The 27,362-nt window shown below is 41.8% G+C and overlaps 1 protein-coding gene across 1 annotated transcript in view; it reads right to left on the bottom strand.

Moving 5' to 3' along the window:
* Nucleotides 1–27,362, bottom strand: part of insrb (insulin receptor b) — a 72,662-nt gene that overhangs the window by 32,630 nt on the left and 12,670 nt on the right. Inside the window, exon 2 of the mRNA XM_080472689.1 lies at nucleotides 16,628–17,176. Coding sequence (XP_080328815.1) covers nucleotides 16,628–17,176 — 549 coding nt within the window. The remainder of the gene's footprint in view (nucleotides 1–16,627; nucleotides 17,177–27,362) is intronic.

Here is a 27,362-nt window from a genome sequence, read left to right as displayed (position 1 = left end):
TGGTGTGTTCATTTTGAAGAGTAGCCAGTTTGTTTTAATGTTTGACTAACTTATTTGCTGGAAAGAAAAATGGCAGAGTAAAGACTACAACACAGCACCACTTAGCAGCAGTACACAGAACCACTTTTATTTAGTACTTAACAGGCAGCTGGTTTCTTTGTTGCATAACAAGCAGTGCTGTTTGATGGAGACTGGGAGACTCACTATTCAGTTCTCACAAACTTCACAAAAACACTGCCACAATATATCATCTCACTTGGATCATCACAATACAGTGTGACGTCTGGAATTTGTAGCCCATGCACTGTGATAAGAATCGCATCATCAGACGTCTGCCAACACACAGCAGAGTTTAAACATCACCTGTGATGCCAAGAACCAGCAGACTTGGTTGAGTCATGCATGTATGTGCCTGTAACCATGTTATTTTGATCAACTCAGCCTCTTTGATGTAGAGATAATTTGCAAAGGGATAATTCTATCTAGGCTGTCAGAATATCTTTCTGATATCTTGAATTATTCCTGTAATTTAAGCTTGTAACAACTCTACAAGACTCAACTGAACTGTGAACACAAAGATCCTCAAGCGATTTCTACGTTAACTGTGCGGTGCATTTCCATTGCTGAAAATGATAACGCATTGTTAATTCATTTTATGATTTAAAATAATTGTATTATCAAACACAATAACGTCATTGACCCAATCAAACACAAAGCTGAATAAACACCCAGGGCTGCTTTAAAGCACATATCCAGCAAATAATAAAGGATAGAGGAAGAAGTTTGTCTCGAGTTGCTGCCAAAACAAACATAATGAAAGCATCTCAGGAAAAAAAAAACAGACTGCCTGCAGCTCTGCTGGCTACTGTACAGTTGTTTTTTTTCTAAGAAGTTCTGCTGGTGTGCAGATTTGTGCATTTGTGTGACTGAGGAAGAACATCCAAGTATTATGAGTGGAGAGCAGTTTGTGGCATTTACACACTTGTATGATCACAAAGTAACAGGTGGGCTTTTAAATATCTCCCAAGCGCTTAGAGATGAGACTAATAGCAGACCTGATGAAGTAGGAATGTTAAAACTGTTCAGTAGTATAACAAAAAAGAACAAACTGTTGTGTTTTTCACTGTGCAGCAAACCCACATTTCTATGGTCAGCTTCTAAATACGAAAACCCAAACCCTGCTGTACTACAGATGTGTTGTTCTGTCACATAACATTGGCTAGGCAGAGGTAACCAGTCGGGCGCGTGCGTAATGAGATTGTGAAAAGTAGAATGAGGGATAAATTTGATCGCTGCAGAAGGGAGAGTCAAGGCGAGCATGGGCAGAACAGTTAACAGTAAAAAGATAGTGGCGACTGATGCTATCGGCAACTATAAGCAGCTCCTGAAAGAAGGAGGTATTCACCGAGGGGCCTGGTGACAGGAGCGTAGAGCATATATATATTACAGTTGACAAAAGAGGATATTAAACTACATTTCTATAATATAGGATGTGTGTGTGGGGTCGAATTTACTCATTTCAATCAGCTATAATCAAAGGAATGGCATCCTTTTTGAGATGTGTCACACAGTGAAATCGCACAACTAATTGATTACTAAAGAAACTTTGAAGTGAATAAATTATTGAATCCTTCGGTGGATAGTTCTCAATTGATCAACTTTCAAGTGTGAATAATCAATCCCTATATGGTTAAATTGTGATGCCTTATTATCGGAAATGTCAAGAAATCCAAGCAAAGAGAAGTCCAAAATGTCACATTTGAGCAAATGACATCCATTATCCCATGATTTCAAATACATTGACACCAAACCATGAAATTGCACAACTTTAAGATCTTACTTCTGCCAACAGTCAAATTTTAAGATCTATGAGTTAAGGCCAATAAGCATCTTGCAAAGCTGTGGTCAGCTGGCACAGACAAAAGAGCGCCATACATCACCACAGCAATTGTCCTGCCTTCCAGAAAAGCACTATTGACTCATTTATCTCTGTCACTGGTACACATGAGACAAAAAGACAAGAGCATCTGTCTCAATCTACACATGCTGCCCACTGTCTGCAGCTATGGAGCATCAGACTGTCCCTCTTACCAACAAACGTCCTGTCAAAAGAGGTTCAGGACAGAAGTTTGTCATTCAAGCCATCTATTGATCCATCCTCCTGTCCGTCAGACCAGTTCTTAAAGGCAGGTTACGTCATCTGGAAGAAAACCAATTGGATATACCTTCTGCACTGCAACCGGCCATTCAATTACACTAATCCGATGACTCAGTGAGTCAACCTAGGAGGTAGTTTTCTCTGCCTTATCATGTGTTTTAAAACTTTCCTAGTTGCCAAAGGTTTAACGCAATCATGAAACTCTTGATCATTCTTTCAACAGAAATCAGATATTATCGACTTTGGCAGGGTTTAAGGTAATTTCACTGTATACTAACAAAATTTCATATTACGCCCAAAACTTATTTTGTGTATTTCCGTTTTTCCACAATAATAAATCACTGCATGTCTGTATGATAACTCATTTGGCAACATAATTCTTGTTGTCGTCACAACTAAACATTGCTTTATAAACAGTGGCTTAAATTAATTACCCACTAAAGATGTGAGTGCGGTTGAGTTTGTATTAGTGTTAGCATGCTTTTCTCCCTTTGATCAACAAATGATCTCAAAATTATACATCTACAGGTTTGCTACCAATTAGTTCAGTGGAATTGGTCAGAGGGGCACTCCCCTCCCTTCAGTTGCAGCCTGCATCAGTTGAGGCAGGAAGAGAGATGGTTGGAGATAAGGGGGGGATCTACACCAGCATTCCTCCAGCGGCCTAAAAATGTTATGTGGGCGACAAGCAAAGTCATTTCTTATCGGATGTTTCATAAAAAAAAACAGTTTTTCAGAGTTTTACACTTGTCTCTCATTTATAACACAGGACAATCGTCGTGTGATAAGACTTTGTAACTCGAGATTTCACAGAGGGAGTGTCATTTCTTGGTTTCTTATTTAAGCAGCAGTCACATTAAGAGAAACAGCAGGTCCAAAAAAGTTGTTGTGTGCGCTCGCTTAGCTGGCTATCTGCCAAAAGATGGACGTGTGTTGTTGTCGCGTGTCTGCCAAAGTCGGCTGCTCCTCCCTTGCTATTGATATGAATTACACTGGATCACAAGCTCGCTGTCCACACACCAGAAATCCTGTGGTTACAGTTGATCTCATTAACCTAAATTCTGAGCTTTGTAGGTCAGGTGCTGGCAATGAACGCTCAAGCGACCTAAAAGTGGAAAATTGACAGCACATGATGGCAAATTTACTGAAGTAAAAAAATACAAAAAAGACACTCCTCTCTGTCGAACTCCAGATCACATTGAAGTAGTGAGGTGATGTATGGGTATATACACTGTGCTCACGCAGACATACATGCATGCACTTCATTCGAAATACCAGTGAAACATGGCTGGAGGATTCATCCGTGTCGTGTGTGTGGAACAGACAGCAGAATGCAGTCTGTCTGAATGACAGGTTGTGAGCTGAGCATCAGAGCAGAACCTTTTTTAGCTGCAACAATGACATCACAAGGCCCAGAGCAGCAGAGGCTAGAGAGAGAAGAAAACAGCCAAGGCATGCTAAATATTAGCTGGGCTGGACATCAATCTGCCCGGTGATACAGACTCGAGCACAAGTCAGAAAAGACTAGATCACTAGATCACTGTCTATATTAAGGACAAGCTATGGACCCAACACCATGTCATCTTCAACACATATTAGGAGGCACAGATAATGAGAAATAATGTTTTGATATAAGTAAAAGACCCAGAGTCGAGTATTCAACATTAAAAACATATTTTCATAAATGGACAGTTACTTTAATCAGTAATAAGCTGTACTTTACATCATGATGAGTAGCTTTTTGAGAGTTAATGTACGTGCATGCGTGCATAAGATATGCACCAAAGACAATTTGCACCGAAGAAACCAAAGTGGGCAACATAAATGGGGGTTGGAGACAAAGGCAGGGACAATCTCAGTGATCGTCCATGGGTACTGAATGAGGGAAAAGCTAAAGTAGCATTATTATTTTGAAAAATAAAAAGGTATGAATAACGGGCTGCAGTTTAGGGATATAATCAATTTCAAGAGAGCATTTAACAACCATAATGGACTCAATGGTTATATATCACAGCGTCTACATCAGGGGTGTCAAACTCAGATCCTCGTGGGCCGCAGCCCTGCACGTTTTCAATGTCTCCCTCCCCTGAATGTCCTGATGGTTCATCATCACATTCAGCACAAAGCCAGATAACGAGCTGCTCATTGCAATCAGCTGTGTTGAAGCTGGGAGACATGCAAAACGTGCAGGGCTGCGGCCCTCGAGGCCTGGAGTTCGACACGTGTGGTCTACATGGTATGACAAATGATGAAGCCTTTGAGAGAAAATCAAATGGAAAGTACCTAAAGATATAAAGGTTTATCCTCTTCCTTCAACTCAGTGTTGACAATGAACTGCTAATGAACTCTTTTTCCAGAACAACATTAAATATCTTTGGAATTTGAAAGTGGTGAAACAAAGCTTCAGGATCAATCACTCTGGAAAACAAATGGCACTTTGATCAATCATGAAAATATATGTTTGCTGCAGCGTGGGATTGGGCCACTGTCCATCTTGTAAGGTAATGCTTTGTTTACACTGAGCAGGGACTCATAGTGAGTGACAGACCACTCATTCACACGCACGAGAATAACGTTGCACGCGGCTTAAAACTGTGTACGAGAGAAAGTGAGAAAGAAACTGCACCGAGTCACAAACTCCAGTTGTAAACTAAATCATGCTTCCTAAACAAACAAAAAACTAAATCTTACACTTCTGCCAAGTACACATGGACTGTGAACAAACATGTTCTGGCCAATCACACAAGGAGTCACTCAAGACATGCACCAATCACAGGCGTGCACACTGCCAGGGCAGCCATCTTTAGTAACAGGAGCCAGGGCTGACAAGTTTGGTCTATCATTTTGAGGCCCAGAAATTCCTGCATGTCTGCATACCACAGCGTGTATGTGGAAGGAAAAGGGGGGATGAGGAGGGGAAGAGAGAGAGAGAGAGTGTGTGAGAGAGAGAAAAATACGTTACATAGAAAAGAAACACAGAGACAGAGAGAGAAGAAGAAAGGGAAACGGGGAAGTGCAGAGGGAGGATCTTTCACACGAGGCTGAGCATCAGAAGCGGTGAAGAGAGTAAAAAAAGACGAGAAAGTGTTTCTTCTCCTTTTCATTCTTCTCTTCTCACAATGTCTGATGTGATTTTCCACCGGGGGTTTTTTCACACACAACTATCCATTTACGCCATGTTGGTTATATTTCAAGATGCTTTAATTCCTCACGAGTGCAACAGGGCCATCAAAGTGGCGTTCAGCATACTGGAAGCATGACTGCAATCTCCGTCTCGTCCAACAAATGTCTCCTCTGACTACTCCAATAAAGTCAGCATGTTGTGAGAGATGACCACTGAAAAGCAATGGGCGCTTTTACTGCAGTTTTAAAACTCTGTCGGATGCAATTAAGCAAAGAGAAAAGAATTACCAGAGCATTTTAAGACCTGTCATGCAAATATAAAATACCACTCAGGCTATCTGGAAGACAGTAAAGATGGCAGAAGCAGCTTAGGCACATTATTGGTTTAACACTTTTATAGCGTTGCTTTTATCATTCAGGATCCTTATGGCATTAACAGAACGGGTGAGTGGAGAGGGGAGAAAAAAAGGTTTCACTGAAGGTTCACTGAAGACTGAACATAGCGTGGACCAAAGGTAAAAATGGCTTGGATTTATATAGCGCTTTTTTCGAGGTGACTCAAAGTGCATACAGAAACCATTATTCATTCTCACCAGTCACAGCGTGAGCGACATTGTAGCCACAGCTGCCCTGGGGCATGCAGACAGAGGCGTGGCTGCCATTTCATGCCTACGGCCACTCAGACCACCATCAACATTCATGCACCATTCACACCCATTCATACGAATGGTAAAGTGCCCTGCCCAAGGACACAACTTGTGTCCAGGGGCGGGGTTCTAACCGCCAACTCTTCGGTTATAGGACGACCCACTCTACGACTGATCCATTATCCAAAGATGTCCATACAAAGCAAACAGTGGATGTGACAGGCAACAGAATCTCCATCTCTATGCAGAATGAAGAGTGTGCAAAGGAGAAATCCCACCAGTGCATTTAGCCCGGCACATAGCATCGCTGCAAGGCTGTGAAAGATGTTTCTAGTTATAGATAAATATTTCATGATAATATATACTACGTATCATAAAGCATCCCTTTATAACATCAGCCTACGAAGCCTGGTTTAACGTGAAAATGTCTCAATGTAGATTAAACAGAATTAAGATGCTTCATTGTTTTCTTTTGTTTCAAATTATTACTTGGACCCGTGAACCACACAACATTCTTGTGAACACAGGCTTCACGTTGTGGCTTCGCGCAGGAGCTCCGGGATAGAGGAAGAAAAACATTTGAGGTTATGACAGAACTTCAGGGCGTTATGGGGACAATGATTGCGGGATTGAATAATTGCGTTTCAATGCTGACAGCTACAAACACTATGAAGCGACACCTGCCCACGTTTCACACAGACACTTCCTGTCCATGTGAGTCCTACCGGAATGTATGCACCACCGTACTTCCCCGTGGATACAGCCACCAAATGGCACTTCAGTCCTCTACTCGCTCACCCCTGACATGGGTGGTTCGACCCGGGGTCGCATTCTTCCAATAGTACGCCACTGCATTTGCCCACCGCAGCCACCGTCAAGCCTGATCTTAGGTGTCACAAAGATGTGGCCTTAAATAGACAAAGGTTCTCCGGACTGTAGCTGCTCCATTACAAGCTGCACACAGCGGTAGTCACCATCAAAGCTTCTCTTACTGAGAACTCTGCTCTTTTCTTAAACACTTCACACACTCTCAGTAAAAGTAAACCCCCCAGAGGACACTGGGGGTTTTTTAGCCTTTAGACAAACCTGTTAAAAGGTTCAAGGGAAAAAGGCATTTCTTGAAAGCTGAGGACATGATGTTCACTGAAGTGAATTATCTGGGTCTGGACAGGCCTACATGGACGGGGCTCAGTTTTGAAGGAACTTTAAGGATCGGGAGGTCAGCCGAGGATAAACAAGTTCGGTTTAGGAACAGATTGAGTTCCTGTGCTGATTTTGAAGGCTTCGCTTTAGTATATACGTTTTGGAGATCCATTGCTTCATACCGTCTTAAAGGCTGTTAGGTACTGAAAGAGTTCATAACAAGACGTAGACGCATGAGGTGGGCATGAACTCCATCGCCCACTCACTGCCACAAACACTTCATCAACCTGCGGGAAATACCGCTCTGCAAGCAAGGTGATGTAACAAAGAAAGTCTTGGGAATTTCAAATGTTCAAACATCTCACAACTCCGTTCGGCTGAGCCACACAACCACCTCAAAGCCACTCATTAAATTCCAAGTGCTTGACGGAGCAAAACCATCACATACTCCAAATACAGTACATACTAGTAGCTGTGGTTACAGACTATGCTAAGCCCGTAACACGTGGTGCCAAGATCCTCTATGCATGAACTTCAATGAAGCAGGACCCAGAAGTGTTTGTTTTACAATTTTTAAGATGGACACGTAGATTGTACCTACTTTGATTCAGAACACTGTTTTGTTGGTGGTATATGGAAGGATTTATTTCACTATTTGAAATAAAGTTCATCTGCTTGTTGGAGTTACTGTTTTGTAATTCAATTATCTCATCATCTGAGAAGATGTGCTTTATTATATCATAGGAATAAAGTGATGCTATTTCGAGAATGATTATATTAAGGATAAAATGCAAGATAACTTACAAGTAAACCAAAGGTAGGAGACACAAGAGTATTTTTTTTCTATTATCTGTATGTGATAAAAACTGGTCCTCCAGAAAGCTGTTGCCTGTATTAATTAAAAACACAGAAAATGTTTTATAGTTTCATAGAGACAGAATGGAGACAGAGGTTGTTGAACAACCCAGTATTGTGTGTCAAGCTGGCACTGTAGGTTTTTGTTTCTGCTCGTACTTCTGGTCATCCAAGCATAATTATTGAAACAGTCTACAAGGCTCATTTCTTCAAGGTTAAAGTCTGCATCTGATTTTGTAACACTTGTTTTTAGGGCTAAACAATGTCAAACTTCTGTGATAAGTGTGTTTACGTACCTCAATTCTCCAGGTTATCACTAGTTTTTTAAAGATTATTTAGTTTTTGCTTCATGCAAGTATAGATCATAAGTGTGGAAGGCTTAGGGTTAGGCATACAATATGACCTGCTTTAGGATCGTTGTTTGCCCGCCTGATAAATTCAAAAACGAGACTACAAGGAAATGTATTAATGCTCCTTTAACTGTTTTTAAGTGGTAATGCAACACTGAGGAGAGTAAATATTACTTTAGGGCATAGTAGAAAAATCAAGATTCACTCATGATGAATATGAATATCATATTCAAAATACAACTAAACACAGGCATTGCTATAAAACATATAAACAGCAGTTACATGATTTAACTATTGTGACCAGTGGACTGCTTCAGAGTTCAGATTAACTTCCACACCAGGTCGAGTGCACCTCTAGGAAGAAGACGTCACAGTCGTAAACCTGAATGTGAGTCCTGTGTCTCTCATTACAATGTGAGGAGTGGCTGTATTTACTGACTGAAAAATCAGCTGTTGATCACTCCGTGTTTTCACTGTTGAGCCTGTGGGACTTTGTTTGCGAGGACCAATCCCAGTTTTGCATCTTTTTTAGGGCCTCACTTTCAGGCACACCTTCAAAGATTGGTGCCCGGGTTAAGACCTGGTTTAGGTTAGTATTAGACTGAGGTTAGGTAAAAGTGTTCAGTAGAGATACTTAAATTTTAAGGGTTATTATATTAAGAAGCTTAAACACGAGTTATTATCAATTTGAAGGTTTGGCAAAAGCCTGAATGTGTTCGCATGTTGTTCTCAGAACAAGAAGCATGCCTTCACCTGATACTCCACCAGAAAGTCTTGTTATTTTGCTTCTTCACAAACATACACTAGGAAATAATCTCGGATTATCCTCACTATGAACCACCAAATCTTGGCATTTTAGCTAAAACGGTGTGGATCTGAGAAGCTGCACGCAGGTCAACTCATTTTTTTTTATATTTCCTCTCATTTTTTCCTCATTCCCTCCCGTTTGTTTCTCATTGCCAGCTTTTTCTTTTGGGTTCAGTCATACAGCTCAGCAGTGGGAAGTCATTTGGACAAAGGCAGGAAGTAATGAGGAAGTCCTTTTAAACAGTTCAGGCTTTGAACATCCATCACCTGGCAGCATGCCTTCCATTACATGTCACACAAATCCACACGATGAAACAGAAAAAAAACCTGCACACGTAAGAAGAAAACGTAATGCCCAATATCTATTATGAGTTAACTAATAAGATTTTTTCATAAAAATGCAAAGGCAGCAGGAAACGAGGAACATCTTGTTCCCTCCACAGTGCAGCAACAGTAGCTGTACATGTTGTTTTACTGTGCTCAGTATCCTCAGAAGCCCCCATCCTCTACTCACTATTGGCTACTTCCTTTTCTACTCACAGCCAGTCTCATGGTAAAAAAAAAAAAAAGAAAAAAAAAAGTGGGCAGTGGAGTCAGTCTTGTGTGTACAACTGTGTGTTGTGTGTGTATCAATGTAACACTTTTGTGTCTATGCATGTGCAGTGTGTCAGAAAGTGTTTGGTGTGAGTGTGTGTGGAAAGCAGGATGTGGGAGTGCCAGTCCATTGATGAGCTGGAGGAGAGAGGAGAGAGAGAGAGAGAGTTTTGTAAATCCCCCGGGGCGCTCGGCTCGAACTGCCTGCTACTCTCTCTCTCACGCACACGGACACACACATGCACACGCATGTACACACACATGCACACACGTCAGCTTATCAAAGTTAATTTGGATTTCCTAACAAGGATGCAAGCTGCCGGGAAAGAAAACACAAGAGCATGATTACTATCTCTCCCTCTCCATCTGTCTGTTTCCATCCTTCCATCATCCATTCCCCTCTTTCAGTTTTTGTCTCTTCCTCTCACTCCTCCTGCTTTACAAGATATTCATGGCAATTCAAGCACATGTGACTGTCTCTGTATGTGTTGATGTAAAGGAAGCCACCACTGAAAGGCTTTAACTACCACAAACAGACAGCATAAAGGGAGAGCTTAACTGTATCTACAGCAATAAATGAAAGAAAGATGAGAACAAATTGAGGGAGCGCCTCACTATCAGGATCGCATCAACTGCAATTCACTTTCCTCCTGTGCTGGAGTGGAAACTGAAACTGAGATCAATTCAAACAGCATCATTGGAGAGTTTTCCTGTTTGAATTAACAAAAGAGTCAAACTTTTTCACTCTGGTAGACAATCAGATTTATCTCAAATGCATACGTATTGACAATTCTACTGATATCAGAGGCACTACTTGTAACTAACAGCTGTGATCCTAAACGGCAGTCTACCAATTTTTTTTTTCTTTCCGTAATCTTGCAATACTGGTGTGAACTAATGTGTGCCAGACTCCCTCAAGCATCATTATTTCAAGTTAGTCGCACTGCCAACTGAGCCTAAAATGGCACGTTACACAAATACACATTGTATTACCCTGTAAGTGTAGACATGTGCATTACATTATGTTTTCCTCTCACTGCTTATAAGTTATTTAATTAGCTGTAAAACAAGCTACCACTTCCAGGCGGCTGAGTTAATTCCAGCGAGAAACAAGACAGCAAAGGGTAGGGTTTCCCGTTCAAATCCGCATTCACTGGAAAAGCATTTGGGTCAAAGTTCAAGCTGCCTCAAGGCGGCAGAACGTGATGATTTGGCTCAGATTTTGAACCATTTTTAGACACGGTGAGACAAACGTGCAAATGCACCCTCTGGGTGTTTACTGCAGTTATTTATTTTCCTCTCAACTCTTCAGAGGACTTTTGGCAACTGTGGATTGAAGAGAGCAACCAGATCAATTTGCATGAGTGTGTGATCGAGACAGGTGACAGGCATGTGGTAGGCACACACGACAAACAACATACCCTCTCCACCAGATGGAGGCTCGTGTGTTACGTGCAGTGAGTACATGTGGAGAGGTTGTTGCCTCACACATCGGCAACACATCAAACTTAACAAAGCATTCATTTAATGCAAAGCTGAATGCATGCTGATCTTAAAGTGGAGATCCGTAAACATCACAGATCTACTCAAGACTTTAGAAATATTTAGTTTTCCTTGAGATTGTCCCAGAGGCTTTCAGTAACTTGTACGATAAATGCCCCCCCCCAAAAAAAAAAGAACCAAAATGAGATTTGATGACATGGCTCGACATTAAGGCTTTGCCCGAACGTCCGGGGCTAGTCAAAGCTTTGCTCGGGCAAGTGAATCATCTACCCACCTTGCCCGAATGGGCGAGTGATTTTTTTTTGGTGGTATTTTGAAAATTCGAAAACCTGACTTTAGCCCTCAGCTGGATGTACGGCTGCCGTCAGGTTACAAATGTTACTGGTTGTAGTAAACTTTGCGAACCTGAATATCATTTTGTATCAGTCATCATAAGCTTTTGGCACTTTTCATTTTCTAAATTAATTTTTTTCTCTAATCATCTCGTCAGTGACAACGATGATGATGATGATGATGATGATAATACAATATTATGCAACAAAGACTGAAAGAATATATACATTACATACCCATTATATTTGCAAAAATGATGAGTAGTAAGCCTTAATAAAAGGACACTAAAAGGAAGCCTGATCTCACAAACAAAAAGCCTCTAGAGTAACTAACACCTCTGTGCCAAAGATGTGAGCACAAAGACTAAGCGAGTTTGGTAAGGAGCCTGAGTGGAGACACTTTTACACCCCAATTAAGATGTTGGGCGAGCTGAGTGTTTTTGTTTGGTTGTGGGTGAAAGCCAACAGTACGCTTCATTGAGTACCTCCATCCTTAATACTGTCATTTTCTTTCTCTATTTAGACTCTTTAACTCGGCCACTCGCCACTGAGGCAAAAATGTGTGTGAGTGTGTGTGTGTGTGTGTTTTTTTTAGTGTGTGTTTGTGTGTGTACCTGGGAGCCACACTTGAAATGCCCCGCCATGTTTGTTTTCCTCCGTTTAGTTTGCTTTACCCAACCCTTTTTCTTCCCCTCCTGGCCTCCTCATCTGGCCCGAGTCTTATCCAAACGGATGGTCCACTTTTACTTGATAGCATGAGAAATATAACACTGATGGAAATGTCACTGTTTAAAATTTCCATTACCAGTGCGGACTGCGAAATCCAGCTGAGACAACATGAGCATATGGTGGATGATACGTGAAATACAAGTGACTAACGTGTGATTCCCCTAGAAAATCAAAGTAAAAGCTGCGGATATTAAATGAATAATTCAGCAATGTTGGGGAATCTACTCTTTCTTATCTGCTTGTAAACGTTAAGCTCGAGGCTGGAAACTATTACCTTAACTTAGAGTAAAGACTCTGGAAAACACACTGTATGATGTTATGCATTCTTTGTATAATGCACATAAAAGCAAAGTGTAAACATGTCAGTTTGTAGTTTTTTACGAGAGGCTGAATGAGGGACTATTACTTGGCCAACCACAGAAACTTCCTTAAGAAGTTTAGGTACTAAATTCCCTCTTTGGGTCGCCACAGAGAGTGTTGGCTTCCTCAGCTGTGGTGGAAAGATATGCTTGGGTACTGTTGCCGGGGACACAACTTCAGCAATAAACGTAAACACAAATACTAGAACAAAGATAGGGAGAGACCTTTTCAGCTCAGACAGCTGAGTCCTTGTTCAAGCTTTGGCTGATCATCAAGAAATGGTGGTAAAGGCTTTCAAAAAATATATATTACAAGCACATATATATGATCATGTCCACTCACCCTCCCGTTTCTTCATTCTATGAACAATTGTCCTACTTTAATCTTTAGTGGGGTTCACTCCCATCAAAGGGAGAATCACAAAGCCAGGTCAGGTGAGGCACATTCACCCATTTGTGTCGACCACCATCAGTGGCTTGATCTTTGATAGTGTGGGCAGCTCGAGGTACAATTAACAGGGTATTTTCTTCTTCTGTGGCTTTTGCCATGAGGATCTGAGGCAGTGACTATGCGTCTGTGCATTGGAACAATCGAAACACCAAAGTACGTAGGCATAGACCAGGTGAACTTTGACCTGAAAAGCTTTCTTTCCTGCTGGATATGTGTGTTATGTTTCTGTGTGCAGGAGTTGTGCAACCACAGTGCTGGCTTGTGTTTGAGGCTGAACACAGTGTGCCAGGTCTCAGTAGAAAATAGGGCCTTATCTAAACACATCGACTGTTTGTTCCTTTTCCCTCTTTCTGTCATCTGGATCTTACCTTCACTGCTATTTTACCTTTCATTGTCCCATTTTTCCCCCCTCACCTCTAATTTGCAGATCTCATCCTTTGCTACTGTCTTTCTATCAAACAAACCTTCTTTTCAATCTCATCAGTAAACATTTCATCTCATTTGGATCAATTTATTTTATTTTTTTCCACAGATTCGGTTGAATTTCCAAGCAAATATCCAGGGATACACATATCTGTTGTTAAGAGCCAACTCATAGTGCACGAGCATGTCAGCTGATGGAGCAAAAGCAAACCTACCTGCTCTCATTTCACATCCATAAAATACTTTGTGTCGGTGATTGTGTCCTTCGCAGGCAAATATTTTTCAAATAAACCTAATTGTAATTTTAATCATCATGTATCACTGTGTAAGCACATTGATGCACAGGAGGACTGAATGTCCCCATATAATTACAGGCTATCCCAGTGTGCACCAGAATACCACTCTAACAGCCTCCCCCAGTCCTTCCCCTTCTCCTTCCCCATATGTTTTGAGCTATAGTCCTACTGATGCCAACTTTCAGCCAACACTTTCATACTACGCTTTCAATGAGAAGCTGTAATTTTGATTTATAGTTTCTAAGGACATACGCAGGGTCAGCCAGAGTGGTAAAAGTAGTTGCATTTCTTAACTTCTTTTCAAACACATGAGCCACTGACCAGAAGATTCTAGCGTATTGGACAATTTTTCGCTTTCAAAGGTTTGTGTTAACAATTGAGGATTTCACTTCCTGCTCACAAGATCAGCAACATAACTTACTCATCACGCACACTTGATCAAAGCAATTGGACTCGAAGAAGGGAAGTAAACAACGACCGACATTCAATTGGGCAACAAAGCCACAGTGACTCACAGCAGCTTGTAAAAGCTGAGAAAATTGCAGCCTGCATTTGACAAAACCAACTACTGTACACAGACTGCACATCTGAATGGCAACCTGCACAAAGTGGTAAATATGCAGTGTACACATCCACACAAATAACATATGCACACCACAGACACACACATACAAGACTGAGATAGCAGCACTGGGCAATGAATGTCAGTTCTCATTCACACTGCCAGGACTAGCAGCATGTTACTTATAGGCCTTTCACACAGTAAAAATGACATGTGAGTATGCACACACACGCACGCGCACACGCACACATACGCATGCACACACACACACACTTTTCCTTCCTGCTTGTAAGGAGCAGTGTAAGATCAGAGGAATGCAGGCTCTCCCCTGGCTCTTACCTAAGGCAACTGGAACCCTATAAAAGCACAACAAAAACAACCCCACAGTTTCCACTCACACATAAACTTTTATGTCCCGTCTAATGTTCCTCCACCCTGCACCCATGTCTGTGTGCACGTGCATATGTGCACGTACAATTTTTGTAAACGGTGTGTTTTCATTCACAGAAGCTTCAATTAAGGGATCCTCCAGTTTCTTGCTGCTGCCTCAGTCACCTCATTGCATACGGCATACGTTTTCCCGTGTAGCACCGTCTCAAATGGGCTTACCGGTAAGTCTCTTATACACATAAACTATTGCTTAATTCTTGCTATTTCTTGGTTACTTGCAATATTGGAGAAAATCGGTGGTTAAAATGCACTACCTTAAAGCCTGACAGCTTGTTGCTGGAAGGCATTGCAACATGTTGTGGAAATGGCTTTCTTTGACACTCAGCTCTTGACTAAACCGGTCACGTTACACAGAGCACAGCGTCACACCCGTTCCACCAGCCCCATTAAAAGCAAATACATGAAAACTCAGACAAACAAGGCCTTTGATGTAGTTTACACACCTGCTTTAGAAAAAAGAAAAAAGTTAGAAAGGTTTTTTTTAAAGACTATATCTTTGAGGAGGCACATAATAAAAAATAAAATATAGAATAACTAAATAAAATGCAATAACAGGAAAAATTTGTTTCACATTTAGGAACATTGACTTTTCAAAATGTCTGAACAATGACCCCTTTCAAAAGTTTGTGAATAATACAAATATGTTTTTTATTAAAAGTTAGAATTTTTTTCAATCCCGTAATATATCCGATTAGTGAGAACGCAGTCATCCATGACACTTGTATCTGAATTTTGAGCAATTAATTGTGTGATTTCAAACTTTTGATGCCCTACTGTCAGAGTCTGAAAGTATTCCAACACTCAATCAACCTAACAACAAAAATATACAAAAATGGTCATACTTCCAGGATAATTAATACAAACATAAATGCAATGCACTTTACTGTAACCAAAATACTGTATGTAAGAAACTAAATTGGCCATTTCCTGTATTACTTTCCCAACTGTGAGACCTTTCCAATATTATATCCAGACTTCATAGTCGATGTTGAAGTCTAAACATGGCCACGGTTGTTAGGTTTTGAACACTAGCCTGTCTACTAGAGACAGAGGGGAAAAAAACAACATAACGCTATAATCACCTTGAAAACTAATAATCATTTTCTCTGTGTCTTACTCAGAAGACAGTGTCTGTGGTAGCAGAGGAAGGAGAGACAGGGTTGAGAAAGTTCCCGGCTTTGTTTTATTCCTCTTTGATATCCGCACAACTTCTGACAAGTGTGCGTACTATGCTGTTCATCGCTGTTTGTAGACTTCCTCGGTATAACAATCTTTGTTTCATTACGATTTTTTCCCCATAATGCCTACCCTCAAGTGTGCCATTCCATGACTCCACAATGCAGTTGAGTCATTTCGCACATCAAACAGATCCCAAGCCCATAATTACAGATCACTTGCCCACAATGCTCCAGTCAATGAATGCTAATCGGAGGGCGTGGCACGTCCACGACCCTTGGCTGCTTATATTAGAAACAGCCATCCGCATCATGGAAATCATTACATAAACCATTTGGAATGAAAACATCACCTCAATTGATTTCTGGCAAGAAAAACCTTCTATGCATATTCTCATTATGTGTCTCAGCGGACCGCTTTACAACGAGCAGCTTGATGGATTCTGGAAAGGTGCTACACCATCACGTCTGCAGAGAACATTCTGTCAATATGAAGATTTTTTTAACCCCAATGTTACAAGCAAATACAGTTATAAGTAGCTGTGATTGTAATTTAGCGAAGACAAGTTGCTTTTTATAGCCTGAGATATAATGGACTTTCTAACTGGTATGAAGGGACGACATTAGAAAAAAGAAAAGCATGGAAAAAGATTCATAAACAATCACTTACTTCTCTGGCAGTGGGTTTGCGACCAGCATCGTCCCCTAAAGTGTCCGTTGATGGTGCTCTGAGGGCAGACGGTCTGGCCTTGGGCCGTGCCAGGACACACATCCCCGCACTCCCTGTCATCCTTATTGGCCACGATGAAATTGTCCTCTACCGAGTCCAGGATCTTAGACCAGTCCAAGGTGGCAATGTAACACAAGTCAGGATTCTTCTCTATCCGCACTGCGCCGCGGGTGATGTTCATTAGGCTGTGGAGGCCCACCTCCTTCAGCTGCAGCATCTCAAAGAGCACAAGGGCGTAGTTGAAGAAGAGGTTGTTGCCCCGGATTACAGTCAGATTGGGGAAGAGATCGGTGAGGCTGTCTAAGCCGTAGACCCTAAACAGCAGCACGTAGTCAGTTACTACTCTCAGCTTGGGATAACTGAGGCCCCGGAAGTCTTCAGTCTTGGTCTTGAACATGAGCAGAATCTTGAGGTGGCCCTCGATGATGGTGCACTTCTCCAACTGCTGGAGGTTGGTCACATTATTTCGGATGTCTTTACTCTGGCAAACTGGAGGGGCAAAGAGGAACACAGAGAGAAGACAGTGTCAATTATCAGTTATTGTCTGGTAAAGCAAGAAACAAGGCAGTTTTTGAGTGATGCTCCAACGTGCACACGCAGCATCAGCTAAACCTAAAGGACTGTGGTGCTTATGATATTTTAAAAAGTAATCAGATACACGATAAATTGTTGAAATACTTGAGTGACCATTCTCACTGGACAATTTGTATTTATCGTGTTTAATTCCTTTATCTAATTATACATTTGCAAAAAGTGAACCACTATGTGAATGGAGGCACATTATTACTTGTAATAACTCAACTGTTTGCTCACAGAGACAGTCCAAACAGCCAAAAGGTTTGTCCTCAATTTGCAGCCATATTGAATCAAACCGATATGAACATAAACAGATCCTTCTTTTACCAGCTAAGCCATGAAACCACCAGTGATTTGCACTAAGTAGAGCAGGGCCATTCATGAAGCAGCCTCACTCTCTCAATTCCCCCATCTACAATGTGAGAGGCTGCGAGCGCTGGCTCCCTCCCACTTCCCTCATTCTCCCACACAAAGTTTCTCTCTGCTCATTGGCTGCAGGAGTATTTCTCTAGGGAGGAAATTATTGTATGGTACTGTCTGATCTGAATGAAGCTGACATGAAGGGGTTAATAGAAATGAAGCCTTGAAGCAAAAAGCTTATCCACGCTCATTCATACTCTTTAGCTGCCATACACAAAACACACACACACACACACACACACACACACACACACACACACACACACACACACACACACACACACAATTGGGCCAGCACGTCACACACAAAGTACACACACCAGAGGAGTGGAGACTTCATTAGTGGATAGTTACTGTAGGAAATGTACAGATAAAACACATGCTACTGGTACCTGGTCTAAATAATGAGACTCCCAGTTCAAAGCGTTTAAGGAATGTGTAAAATATCATTTCCCTAAGACAGCGAGAAGCTCTTCATGAAGTACTACATCAAATCCAGCAGACAGAGATTTGACCAACAACCATCCATCACATTTATTAAACACATAAAAAGTTTATCGGTCTAATCTCGTCACAATGGCCTATCACTCATGAGACCCAATCAACTACTAGTATGATTCTGAGTAGATATATGGGCTTGTTTTTAGACTATATGTACTAAACACCAGAACAGAAAATTAAGAATAATTGCAATTCTTCTATTGGAGGTTATTTTTACTTAATACAAGTAAAACAATTCCGTAGAAATGCCATGCAGAGAAGACAAAACATATCAACGCTTGTTATGTGTCTTATGGGTATTGTGACGATATATTGACGACAGCACATTTCAAAATGGATCTATGAATCAGTCTACAACAAAAATATGGAGCAACTTTTCTCTATAAAAGTGTTTTGAGTAATGTGAACAGGCTGCTGTTTAATGTGGGTGAGGTGTGATTTAGTGCTTGGCACTGGGATGCAATGGATAACGTTTGAATACAATGTTAAAAACTGGCAGTGACGCCACACCCATTCCCACGAACATACCCATAAAACACTCTGGTAGCAGTCGGACATTAAATACGTTTTGTACGTGAGGAAACTTTGCATGCATCATAGACCAGTGAATGTAACCTTTTTTTTTTACTTGGGAGTCCAGATTGCCTTGAAGAAATGCTGTGGATTCTATCTCACTCCAATCTCTGATTTGATCAAACATTTCAGTGGGAAAGATGTGCCCAATCTCGCAAACATACAAAAGCAAGACCCATGGAAAAATACCAGCAATGGTATATTTTTTAGGTTTAATCTAAATCCTGAAAACTTCAAGAACGTAAAGACCCTGAAATATATATTTCCATGGATGTATCTAAAGTCTATGAAACTAATTGTTTCAGGACTAAATATTGCTTGGTGAAAGAACACATTGCATTACAATACATTGTAAAACACGGTTATACATAATCAAGTAATACTCGTAAAAATGATTTGTTTGTTATTAATGTGAAGTTTTGTGTGTTTGTCAGCAGTAAAAACTCCTTTAACCTTATATCACAAAAACAATCTAATGCTCTCAATGTTGACTGCTGCTTTCAGACACACAAATGTTCATCACACTCCATCTGTGTATCTTTCATACAGTTTAATAGTGTTATCACTGTTTGCTTTATTAAACTCTATTCCTGTCACTACAATGCACACCTAATAAAAAAAAAATTAAGAAAAAGCAGCTGGAAGGTGCATCTCGAAATAGAAGAAGTCCAATTGTGCAGCAGCAGTTTGTTTCCTCTGAGTCGTTATTGGCCTCGGCGTAAGCTACCGATTAACTTCCCATACTGTTAATGGTTAGCGAGACAAACATGTCAACAATCCAGGTACAAACTCTGACTAAAACCACATCAATGAAGTGACTCCTACTAACCGAGCACTGCCAATGAAACCTGATGACACTCACAATTCAAGCCCAGTACTTTCTTCCAGCAGCCTGTAGCAGACTGTTTGTCAGAACAGAGAAATTAAACGAGGACATGAAAAGTGCAGGAAACATTGTTTTGTCTCTATAAATAATCTTTTTAAGTTTGAAATAAAGTAAAAGTTTGAGATTCTGCATTGAGCTGTGGCTGTGTTTTATCACTCAGTATTAATTCATCTTTAATATATTCCAAATTAGTCACATAATGTTTTCAATAGTTTGTTGGACTGATTAGAACTGTCAAACTGTTGTGAGACTGACTCCTGTCTCACAACAGTCTAGCACTATATAATGCACAAACACAAGCATGGGGGAAACTGGAAATAATTCATTTAGAATCTGAGTTTCCACTGACCACAAACTAATGCAACGAGAAAAAAAAAAAAAAGATTTTTGAAGCTAAATGTCCCCTACTAATCATTATAAGGGCTATACATGTATGTGTCATTTGTGTACATATGACATATGTGAAATCCACTTTTCAGAAAACATGTAGACTCACAATCAAGAGTATAAAAATGGTCATGATTGAAAAAACCGGATATCATGTTGATATTTTCAGTGTAAAATCTTCATATATTGTGCAAATGTCAAGGCAGAATGAATTTGCAGCTGGCAGTCAAACAGGAAGAACCCCGTACAACCAAATCTGACCAAATGAAGACAATTATGTCGCATTATAACCCAAAATAACATTCAGCAGGTGAGTTCACCTTTAAAGATGCATATGAAAAAAATCATGTCGAAACAAATAACCTCTGATAAGCCAATGGTATGGAAGAAGTTAAACTCACTGGTGAATGTGTCAGTTGTTTAAATAATAAAAGTCTACTTAGCATGGTGTGATTACATTTATCTTTAGCTGACGTTTGATTTTTTTTTTAGATAAAAGTTAATTTTTTTTATTAAATGCCAAGTCATATGCCTGCATAGCCCTATGGTAATTAAAAAAAAACAAATAAAAACATGCCAATGTCATTTCAGGGTCACATTTTGTACCCCAACACAGTCCGTTTACGATAGCGTGGCAGTTTTCTTCTATTACTCCACTAAATTTGAAATATGTTCCAACACATAACACCATTATTGACCTTAAACTCAGATAAAGATACACTTTCAAATAAACTCCTCAAACAGGTAAAATAAATAGGAATGTGATAGAAATACTAAAATGTGACTGAACATATTTCACAAAATAATCTATCAAATACTGTACAATTCTTCACAAAAATGCAATGCAAGCCTATATACTGTTCAACCCTTGAGCCCAATTGAGTGCCATCAATAAAGCCACCATCAATACGACACAGCCATACAGTGAAGTCGGAAACAAGTGTGTACCTTTTCATATCCGTCCACATTTGTGTGGACAAGGCATTCTCGCTCAACTTAGCACACTTCCGCATCCACCCGGCTTTTCCCAGCAGCCAAAAACAACTCATAAAAAGAGGTCAATAAATCCATCTTATCTGCGAAGCATCTCATGATTTAACACATATTTTGAAAACAAGAACGACAGCAGCACGTTCGCTTCGTGCTCTTTGGCCACACCTTCTGTAATAGACTCAAACTGTATCAAAGTCAGAAACCAGCATACTTGTGTGGCAGTGAGTGTTATTCCCGGTGATAACAGCAACTTTACACCTCACTCTGCCCTTTCTGCCTTATCTACTGGACACATCAAACAGGCCTTCAGGACACCCACCCACTGTCAGCCTGCAGCACTAACCGGATACTTATTGTGAAACATGACAACAACACAAGCTACGTTACGCAAGAAGAGCGGGGCCAGGGTGCAGCTCACCTCTGCCCAGAATGATCTTCTCGACACACCAAGAGTACACAAACAAGACCTTCTCACATGGTCGTATTTTTCACACTGCAGGTAATATGCTGCAGGTTCGTGGAAATTAGGTCTTTCTCCTCGCACAGCACTCGCGCACAAATGTTACGTCTCCTGTTGCGGGGAAAGCTTCACTCATACAAAGAAATGTTAGTGGGCCATGGGGGGGTGGGGGTGGGGGTGGGGGTGGTGTGGGGGGTAGATAAAGCTTGGAGCTCCCCCTGCAAAATGGAGGCTTGTTTTTCAAGTGATAGAAATGAGAAGGGAATGAGGTGGTGAGGGGGGTCATCAGTGGGCAGATGGGGGAAAGACAAGAAGGAGGAGGGAGGAAGAGTTGTCAGAGGTTGGCTCTGAGAGCCACTGTGTCTTCAAAATAATAAGCCAAGTCCTCCCTCTCTTCCCAGGTTTGGTAGCAGGGGGACACGGGAGCACCAATGGGAGTGTATAGGGAGGGAAGGGGTGATGAGGAGGGTGAGGCTGAGCCAGAAAGGGAAAAGGGGTCGCGGGCAAATGAAGAGAAGGGGGGCAGAGAAATCTGATGGGAGGGGGTGAAAGTGGTGTAACCTGAGCCCAGACAGGAACGCAGAATGACGTAAGGGACCTACAGGACGGTTGGTGATCACATGCATGAATGGAGGCCTGCTATGGACCGATCTTACGTGACAAGCAAGACACACACACACTGAGCCTCTCCTGGGGGGGGGGGGCTCGAAACAAACATGGAAACAAGCAGTTATTCACCTACAGCATAGAAACACTCAAAATAAGTCTTTGGTTAGGTTTGTGGTATACGATTGAGAGACTCAAAGGCAGCAAATGGAAAATGTATAGAAAAGGACGGAAACACCTGCTGCACACTTTGTTCATTTGTATTAGATTGAATTCAAATAAACTGTCTAATAAGTCATCAGCTGACAGAAAGACTGTGATGTGAACTTCTACTTGAACTGATGAACGCTCGACTGAAGCATCAGGTAAGATATATAAGAAGACAAACTGTCAGACTTTGTCTAGGCAGGAGGTCTGCTGGACAATGACCGTGATCTCCCCCTATAGGCCACCCTGCTACCGGAGACCACCCGTAAGCAGACAGCATTGTGCTCTCCCTGGATATAAGGGATCTCTTAATTACAATAACAACCCAATCAGCAGCTAATGAGCGAGGGTGGGGGTGTGCAATAGCAAAGCACTGACAAGAACGCACTGTACCATACTGTCATACTGTAGACCTCTATAGGAGAAATGTGGGCCATCCACCCGCCTGCTCGGTCTGTTTGACACTTAATTTGGCAGCAGGAATGAGGAGGGAAGGAGAAAAACGAGGAGGAGGAAGGTGTGCGGAGGGGGTGTCAGACAAACAGAAACAGCAGAGAAAAACAAACTCAGGATTTGGAACAGGGTGGCCGAGTGTAGATCTTTCAAAGAAGACTAAAAAAATTATCTGAAAACTCTGAATTTTTTGACGGGGTAGTAAGGTAGTCTCGATATATGTCACTGTGCATGCCTCTGGAATGGTTATGGGTTCTTTTCACACTTTTGCACAAAATTACCATGGCTTCTGCTCTCATACTAATTACCAAACAAATGCTACTGATGGAGTACGGTCAACATAGTATAAAACTATTATCCAATATATTTTAGTTATTCACACATTAGTGAATCGTTACATCAGACTGCTCTCGAGAGCATCTATGTTCTTAACATCTTCGGTATGTAGAGATGGGAATTAAACCTGCAACCTCCCGATTGGGAGACGACCACTCTACCAACCAATCCATGCCGCCCCTATGTTGTAAAAGAGTGAAACATGAAATGAAGCTGTCAAAATTGCTCAGCGCCAACAACGTCTCTATAAATTCCAGTACTTTTACCTCACTTAACCGAGGACATTTTGGTTTTAAGGTAAAAAGCAGATCAATTCTGGCATCTGCTTCACATGGGCCCAAAACCCAGAGAGTGGAAAGAAACCACACAGAGTTAACTGAAAAACATATTGCACTTTTAGATTTCACTGCTCAGCAGATTTTGTGATATAGGAAGACTGTCCAAACCTTCTTTTCAAGCGTTCTTCAAAGATATCCCAACCATGATGGTTTCAACTCATGTGCACTGGCTGTTTGTAGCAGTCAACTATTTTCCTATTAAGACTGTGTCTGTGTGCTTTCAGCCTTAATTTACAGTTGTGTGCATGCTGGGATCTTGTAATTGTCGTTTTCCTGTACTTAGTTACGTTAAAGAAATGGTTAAAATAGTAGAAATGCTAACCTATTTCAGTTAGTTCCTAACTATCGCCCGTCTCATCTTCACCTCACCTGTCATGTCAAATATGGATCAGAATTAGCTCAACATTACTACAGCTCAGAAATTATCCACGTGTGACGAGTGCAACTGAGATCACACCGGTGTCACTCTGACCGAAACTGCCATCTCCACCCTCCAGTGAGCACCCACAGCTGCAACCTTCCTTATAGTCGAGCTATAATTTCAGGCAGATTCTTCTCTTATTTTTAGAGTTGTGCTCCCTGCAGAGAATTTAATATGCATCATCTAACAGTAGCTGGCTGGCAGTGAGAAAGTGCATCGTGGAGGCACTTTTGGAAGGCGAGAGTGGAGCCCCCTATGGCCTGCAGAGCGACCTGCCACTTTGCCTTTCAGTGTAGCAGAGGGCAGCCGCGCATTACCTTAGCGTGAAACCAGACCGGTCTAGCATGAAACCAGGTGGCAGCTAACTCTGGACTGTGAGAAGTTTCCTCTCTCTGTCAGCTTAGGCGCATGCTGCCTCTGATGAGGTGATCTGCTGATTATAGATTTGTCAACAGCTCAGTTGCCGAACAAACCCCAGGAGAGAGAATATGCCGCCACGGTGCCAAGTGGACCGCCAGTGGAAAAATGCATTTGTTTGTTAATATAACTGTGGAAAGTAGTGAGAAGTAAAGTCCGCTCCCTGTGCACCCACTGCCAAGATGTGGCTTCTACAGTGAAAAATGATGCAGTGAAATTACGAGAGAGGCATTTCGATTAGCATGTGCTGACATGTACCTCTAAAACAAAGAGACTTCAGGACCAAAATAACATTACATAGGCCAGGAAATATACAAAGGGGGCAGTTTGAATAACGGAAAGAAATGCTCAGTGCCGTCAAGTTGAAACACACAGGATCATACTTGGTTTTTTTGGTTGTTTTTTTTTATTTTTTTTTTAAATCTAACACTGCAGAAGTGATATAGTGGGCAAGCGTAGCTAACATATGCACTGTCCTGTATTTCCACATTTTTTTAAGGTCATCAGATAAAGGTGGCAGTGGGGAGGGGGTGACAGATTGGAGAGTGTGGGTTGAAGCACCTGTTCCTTCATTGCCTCAGCTTCCCATTGAGGAGCAAGGCAAACGGAGTCGGCCCAAGCCTATTTATATACAACGCAGGGTCCCGTTACAGCTGTGGCACCAGGCCAGGTTGTGGCAGATTGAAGCGTGTCGAAGGGAGCTACATGCAGGACCTGTACTGTCAGACGCTCGCCAAGAGAAGAGAGGGGCCTGAATCAGATCACAATGGTGACTTTGGCTTGCTACTCTTGCTCCTAACTTTTAACAGTGGCCGAAGAAAGAGAAGTGGAAGGACGGCATGAGAGGCGAAGGATAGGTACCAACAAGGGAGGAAAAAGAAACGGAATAACAGAGGCGGGAGGCGCTGTGTCACCGTCACTTGTTTTTAAAACTATGACTCAAAATACTTCCAATGAGCCGCTGGGTTCGACCTTGGACTCAAGGCTGCTCGGAGGGAGGAAGTGAAAGACAGGTGTAAAGCAGGAGCAGGAGCAGGAGGAGGAGGAAGAGAAGAGGGCACAGGAAACAGGCTCTTCCCGATATTTTCTCAGAACGACAGGTTAGGAACCAAGCCCTGGGATCTAGTCCTCTACCCACCCCAACACGAAATACCAACTTTACCTACATGTATTCTGACAGCGAAAAGTGACTTGCATATCAACTGGATATGAGAGAGACTTAAGGTCATTTCACATGACACTCAAATAACAGAACAAAGTGTTAAAGGACTGGATGAGTCAGATGCAATTTATCCGGCAACCCTGAGGAAAACACACATCTCACGCTACTGTATTTTCCTAATTCTTTCACAGCAAACTGTAAAAACACTTTTGTAAAATCAGAAGGAATTAAAATGCAGAAACAAAGACAATCATAGCATGTTTCTTATTAATGAAACATTAGCCAGAACATAGAGGAAGCTACACGTAATTAAAAATATATATATATATATTCTTTTCCACATACATCTACAATTAATTGCAGAAACCCTGTCCAAACATAATGACACAGCTGGAAATACATGACCTAAAAAAATGTTTAAAAAAAATACTCTGGCCACACCCTCTAAACAGCTGAACCAGGTGGCGCTCCTAACAAATAAAAAGCATGTTTGGGGGGGAGCTGCATTCCTGACATAGTCGAAGCATTTTGGAACAATCAGACAACTCTGAAACAGGAGGCCTTGACTTGACTCTGTGAAGATACAGTGCGAGATGGCGCACGCGCGCACACGCACACACACACACACACACACGCACACGCGCGCACGCGCGCGCGCACACACACACACACACACACACACACACACACACACACACACACACACACACACACACACACACACACACACACACACACACACACACACACACACACACACACACACACACACACACACACACACACACACACACACACACGGCTCACAAAGTGAGTAATACAAAAAGCATCTGATGTTCTTTTTCATCTTCCCACGTTAGTGAGTGGAGCACAGTGCGGCATCTTGGTGTGGTGAGCCTCGGCCTGAGAAGGAGGCAACAAGGGCCCAGTTGCCCTGCTTGACTTGCAGCCACACGGCAGCAGCTGCTGGGACCGGCCCCACCAACGCTCCGACCCACAAACCAGAGCTACACATGAGGCAGGAGGAGCCATGCCTGCCTGGCGGTTCTGCCAAATCTGTTTCTCCCATCCTATGCAGCATTTCTAATTCCTCCAAGTCCGCCAGGCTCCCAGTCTGTGCTGTGATGCTACATTTCCAATGTGATCTTATTATTTCCCTTGGTACTGTAGTTTGTCCAGCTTACCATCAAGCACAAGATATATTCAGACGTGCAAAGAACAGTAGAGTAATGAGTGGAAGACCTGCCACAACTGTGGTTCAACAAAGTAAAACTTTTCGAACAGGTTGTCATCTTATTGTCTCGCCACAACAGTTAAGGGGTTTGGTGGAGGTACTCTGTGTGTGGTGAATGGATGAGTAATCTCATCTCAAGCATGGCAAATCGTATTGATTTGACCGGATGGCATGCTCCCAGCATGGTTGCCAACTCCAACCGACAGCTGAAACTTTAAATCTGATGTAAGCGAAGAAAAACAAGCAGATGAGAAAACCATTTTATTGTGACTGTATAAACTTTAAACGACTATTCTTTGTCTGCTGAAATGTAAAGGAGTGTGAGTTGAGTGCGTTAAAGACTACAGGGAGGAGTTAAACAGGCAAAATCACTAGTAGATGAGATGTGAATTCAAGACAAATGGAAGAAAAAAAACAGCAACGTTTTAGGTTTAAAGTATTCAAAGTGATATAGAAGCAGACTGACGATGGATTTGATGATTTTGAAACTGACAAAGTGAATCAAAAGAGGGTGGAGAGGCAGAGAGCAAAGGGACCAGGTCTGTTTTCATGGCCTGTTTGTCTGCACAGTGAGACCACCAGTTTTCACTGACCACTGCAGAAAAACCTCATATCCACACAAATTTGCGCAAACATGCAGACACACATCCTGCTGGCCGACTTCCTTTTTTTCCCCATATCTCTCCTTCTTTCGACCTTTTCCAT

This window comes from Lipophrys pholis (genome assembly GCF_963383615.2).
Source record: "Lipophrys pholis genome assembly, chromosome: 10".
Taxonomy (NCBI): Eukaryota; Metazoa; Chordata; class Actinopteri; order Blenniiformes; family Blenniidae; genus Lipophrys; species Lipophrys pholis.
Note: the sequence above shows the minus strand (reverse complement) of the source record. Positions and strands in the feature narration are given on the sequence as shown.